This window comes from Sphaeroforma arctica (genome assembly GCF_001186125.1).
Source record: "Sphaeroforma arctica JP610 unplaced genomic scaffold supercont1.3, whole genome shotgun sequence".
NCBI classification, from domain to species: domain Eukaryota; class Ichthyosporea; order Ichthyophonida; genus Sphaeroforma; species Sphaeroforma arctica.
In genome coordinates this window covers 27,194-32,827 of record NW_014040555.1, presented here as the reverse complement: position 1 = coordinate 32,827, position 5,634 = coordinate 27,194, and the positions used below count along the sequence as shown (strand labels likewise).

General features: G+C 41.8%; 1 protein-coding gene across 1 annotated transcript in view; it reads right to left on the bottom strand.

Annotated features, from left to right (window-relative positions):
• Window positions 1–365: 365 nt before the first annotated feature.
• The window catches only part of SARC_00125 (hypothetical protein), a 9,771-nt gene continuing 4,502 nt past the window's right edge, over window positions 366–5,634 (bottom strand). Inside the window, exons 5-12 of the mRNA XM_014306180.1 lie at window positions 5,395–5,543; window positions 4,928–5,032; window positions 3,932–4,048; window positions 3,603–3,694; window positions 3,205–3,372; window positions 1,904–2,009; window positions 1,489–1,598; window positions 366–1,263 (exon numbers count right to left, since the gene is read on the bottom strand). Of these exons, the coding sequence (XP_014161655.1) occupies window positions 1,100–1,263; window positions 1,489–1,598; window positions 1,904–2,009; window positions 3,205–3,372; window positions 3,603–3,694; window positions 3,932–4,048; window positions 4,928–5,032; window positions 5,395–5,543 (1,011 nt within the window). The 3' untranslated portion in view covers window positions 366–1,099. The remainder of the gene's footprint in view (window positions 1,264–1,488; window positions 1,599–1,903; window positions 2,010–3,204; window positions 3,373–3,602; window positions 3,695–3,931; window positions 4,049–4,927; window positions 5,033–5,394; window positions 5,544–5,634) is intronic.

Genomic DNA, 5,634 nt, shown 5'->3' with positions numbered 1-5,634 from the left:
CCGATCACTACTGAAGCAAGGAACACTAGCTGACCCTCTGGCCTAAGTACATGACTATATGTTGTAGCTCAAATATGTGACTATACGTTGTTAATGTTAGTAAAAAGGTCTAGTCGAATACTGACTACATCCCGCGTCCTCACGTTGAACGAAGAATCAGTTCACTAAGAATTTCCACGTAGTGATGAAATAGCGATCAGCATTCTATGGCAAGTGCACCGTGAACGAACAAAATCCATAGGCTCCCAATACAATGGAGTTTAAAATGAGTCCGTTTGACGTTCATGCGAATGCAGAACGTTCGGTAGGCGTGAAATTGATTTTGACATAGGATGCACAAAAATAGTGAGGAAACACCACCGTGAGGAATGTCAATATGCATCGTTTTACTAAGAAATTGCTGAAGAACGGGTACAAAGCGTGCTATTAGCTCGTTGTAGCTGTCCGCCGATTGTTTTTCAACCGCTTTGACATAACCGGATCAAGCATAGTGAATTAGGCGCCCGTGATGCGATCCAGCTGGATTATAGAGGGTATTTGGGCCGTGTCTCTCGATAGCGAACAATTATTTGTTGGTGTATATGATCTAGTCACACGGAATCACGTATCCGAGATGGTACCCTACAAAACCGCATAATTTACAATCTGACTTCAAATTAACACCCGGTACTTAATATCCACTCTGGATAATTGTCAATGAATATTACACATTCTCATTCTCCTTCCATGCATATACTCGACAATAGTAAATTCTTTATCGGAGACTGACTCCGTGCATCTAAACATCTATCTACAAAGAGCTTCCTATATCATTGGATGCTCGGCTTATTACTGTTACGTAAGCATTCTCGGATCACCGACAGAGAATACATCTCGGCTCTGATATACCATACACACAGTAAAACACCAGATGAATGTGGTGAAACACCGGGCGGATGCGATGACGGACCACATGGATTCTCATATCAGATACGCGAGTTAGAGGACTCGGTTGAGTTTCCGCGTGACCCCGAATCTGATATAATGCCGCGTGTCAACTGACCGAAAAAGTGCAGAGGGTGAGCCTATTTTCTTAGCTGCTAACACACCGTTAATTGCGTTACGGAATAGCGTCGCATTCTCTATTACGCCTATATTGATAAGCGATCGCTTTGAATTCCTTCAACGTACAAACGTCTTGTGCACAACCAGGCAGCTTCAAAAGTCGTTCAGATGTGTCAGTGTCTGAGTTCTGGTAGTATACTCTCACAAATGGATTCTCATCTGTGAGGGTAGAATGCGTACAGCTACTTAGTTTAGATGCGAAAAACGTACGGGAATAAACAATTGTACTCATATACTATGATTGTGACGCAAAACCTATCTTCTCAAAATATACGTAGCGTGATTCAAATACGGATAGGTGTTGGTACCCTTAAAAGTGGACCAGGGCAGTCACAAAATTCGCATAGTAAAGAGCTCATGCGTTGTTTTCACACGTACACATACCTTTCACAGCGAGCTGTATATCGAAATGGCTGGCGTAACCGGGCCACTCATCATCGTACACAGCCATCGCACACAACATGGGAATTATAGTGGTATCGTGACCGGAATATCTGTGGGGAAGGGGCAAGAGTGAGCTTATTTGTCAACACATTCAGATTCAGTACTGCAACACGAGAATGGCTCTCAATGGAGTGTAGAATATCCTACTTGTAAACATCTCAGAACAAGCGGAAAATAATGATATCTCATAATTCGTGAATGGGGGTACGTAAGCCACACTGCAGAAGCAGACACTGAAAGAGTTCAATTAAACTCATGCAATGCTTCGTGTGGTGTGCGCATATAAAACGTACACTCACACAACAAGTCACACAAATGCTCGATTTGTGTATACAGGAAACGAGTTTTCACTTACAAGCGCAGTTGCAGCCTATCATTCAAATTCGGAGATCGATTTTTCTTGTAGTCGGTGAATCTGCGGTCCATCTCATCGTAGAGCATCTGCATCAACGCCATCGTGCCTGAGGTATTGCGCGAGAAAGTACGAGCTGCTATCTACATGGAATAAAAGCTCGGGCCTTTGCTGTCTAAGGAGAGTAGCGGAGACTACATGGAATAATAGCCCGAGTCTTTGCTGTCTAAAGAAAGTAGCAGAGACTACATGTAATAGACAATAGTAAAATTCATACAGCATTATTCGTATATATACGGTTCTGCACCTCAACGACAAAACATTGTAGGATACAGGTCCAAATGTGGTACTATCACAGGTTTCCCAACGAATCTGAGAGAACTAGTTGAAGATCAGTCAAATCTGTTTTGGTTACTGTCGATTGTAACTACAATTGACTAGAACATTGCAGACGGTTACATACAAAAATCTCTATCGTGTCCCAGTGTGAGATAAAAGGAACAGTGGATACCGTCTCCTAAGATCAATAATAGCTGGGGCAAGACAAATCAGGCTGAATGTACATTGTGTGTGTGTACATTCATATTATTCGAGAGACTGTAAGATAAGAGCCATATACCACTCAATTACGCGCTGCTCAAATCTGAACATTCGAAATAATCTTTAAATTCATGGGATATTGACGCTTACAATGAATGAAAACTTGACAAGCAAAACAACACGGCAGAGAGTGTTGGACGTTGAAAAGCACGGACACATGCACGCATTGTTATTGCGCATAGTGAAAGATGAGGCCTTTATCATCATTGTTATACGTCATATGATGACCAAATCATATTGAGAATGAATGGACCAAAGTAGGCACTCATATCCACATCCATAGGTAGCGGCGCGTGCGTGACCATGAGTAGTCAGTCATAACGGAGTTACGGTCTATGTATAAGTAAATTCAATTTTCAAACCAATTGATAATGCCACACTTGTTCAAATCGACTCCTAGTATTTCGTAGTGATGACAAACAGTTGATACGGCCGTTGTACACAGCTAGCACATGTCACCACCGCTCAGATTTTTTCAACTATGTATGATCGGTGCACTTATGTACAAACAATCAGTGCATTTCATCAGGCATGAACAATTAATTCCTACCGACTTACAGCATTAATACAGACACATTAATTCCTCCCGACTTACAGCGCAGTACATACTCTCCTACCAACTGACCAGATACCAGCAATATCTGATTGTCACATAATGCCCACATTCAGTGTACAATGAAACAGCATGTAATCGTCATCCATACCTATTTCCAGCATTGTCTGGTCAGAAAATGCGATGCCCAACTGCACCGAGGCCTCCTTCCGCACCCTGTCGTACATGTCCTGTGTGAGTGTTCCTGGGAAGCCGAGTGCATGCGACATACGGACATGCAGCTGGTCGAAGACAGACTCCCACAAAGGTCCCTTCTTACCTGTGCTTGTGAAGAAGATATCAAGGTCAAATTACCCGTTCAGATTGTTCCAAGACTACCTAGTGTGGGACTCGCTTACAAGATTCAATTTGTATACAAAAGGCATCACTAGTTCTAGAGGCAGATTCATAAAGTCCGATCGTGATCCACTACAAAAAAAGCCGTACATCGATACAGGCTAGCCCACAGAAGTGTTGCGTATGTGTCAACACACTGGACAAAAATATTACCTTTCGAGGTTATATAGCGCAAGAGTTCGTCTTCCGCAATACCCAGTTCATGAGCAACTGGGTTGACTAAAGGCTCGCCATGGGACTTCCACCTGAAAATAATGAGCGGAAAGTAGGTACATTGTATCAGACTCCAATACATCACATAGTGATTCACGTATGATAGCAAATATACACTTCGTAACTGGGGTCAGATAGTGCAGATGCACCAAATGCAGTAGATACGCAAACACTTATTCAAAATAATAGTCACAAAATAAAAATGGGGTTCATGTCCCTCAGCATGTCATTTGATTGTCATCTGCAATCGTCAGTGCCTTCAACAGTACCTGGTGATCCACTCCGGGGTTGTGTACACATCTGATATTGCATCGACAAATTGCTGACAGTGCGAATTCGGGTGCAATATGGTACTGGCCTGCTGCGCGACCTTCACATCGAGATTGCTGTACAGAACAACGGTGACATCAACAATGTTTGTAGCTTATTCAGAATGAGATAGTTAATGTATATGTATATATATCTGAATATATTCTGCTTATGGCGGCCATGAAATCAATTGCGTAGTTGGATCGATACTTCATCGATCCCCCAATCAACATACTGGACACCGTACGCGATAACAGATCATCTTCACACTGTCGGACTGCATATAGTCATTTCTCTGTGTGTCTAGGCCTACAAGTACATATATCCACTAAACCTTCTTTTATGCTCAGGGCTGTATTGTGTAGAATACCCACCCCACCACGTTGAAATCTTCATACTGTCTGACTGCATATAGTCGTTTCTCTGTGTGTCTAGGCCTACAAGTACATATATACACTAAACCTTCTCTTATGCTCAGGGCTGTATTGTGTAGAATAACGTTGAATAGATCGAACACGACCGGTACATGGGAAAATATATGCTTTTGAGCGCTTTCTACAGTTATTTATCGACTACTATATTTCTAAATATCATCTTCTGGGTTTAAGGAGCACTTTTCAGAAATATCTATCAAGAATACGTCCAATATCTAATATGGTCAGGAATACACATAATTACGAGAAGGTCTTTACTGAGGCGTGGCGAGTGATACATAGACTTCAAATTAGAACACCAGAACGCTTCCGCACGCACGTATACATACAAGTTCATCATCAAACTGTCTGTATAATGGGCACAAGCACATCCTGAATCTATGATTACACTACCTGTACAGTCAGTTTCCGGACTAAGTATGATACTGCAACAATACGCTTTATATGTAATATCTGGTATAGATATTGAAGCATTCATAATATACTGTAAGTGTACGTGACACAGAGATAGAGGGGACTTACGCTTCACCTTCAAATAGACGAAACCCTTTGAGAAAACACGCCAGTGACTTGTGTGTTCTATCGTAGTTGGTGGCATGAAGCTGTGTCAAACTCAGTCTCTCACTCCTGTGATTTCAAAAATCAGGTGGCAGCAATTAGCAAGTATCATTTCGAGATAATACACATATAAGCGGATATTGGCTACACATAAGGGTGATTTAAAAATAACAGACGAAGGAAACTCACAAAAATTTGTGATTATGTCTCGACTACTAAACTCTGCAGCTGGCATAGTGGATGCATTGTTCAGCTCTACTCACTCAGAAGTGCATACAACATCAACAAAGTGACGGTAGTTTCCGGTTGCCTAGAGTTATACTGGTGCCACCACTTGTATCACCGTATATCTTTGACAACATAGGTGTAATTCATAAACATTCAGTGTAATATTACTTTTGCGTATCGCGTGAGTTGGATGATGCGCATACGTGGATGTCTGCAGATAGTAGTTGCCATATTTCTGAAGCATCTTCCCACCAAGAGCAACGTGTTGGCGACAACCTTTAGCAGTCAGAAGCCCCTTTTCACACACAGGCTCGTGTTCGTCGTCGGTCGCGATTATTTTTAAAGATGGATTCTGGAACAAAAGGATAGGTGAGATTCTGATAGTAGAAATGAAGTTCGATTTTGTTGACAGGTAATTATTATATGACCATACATATATACAT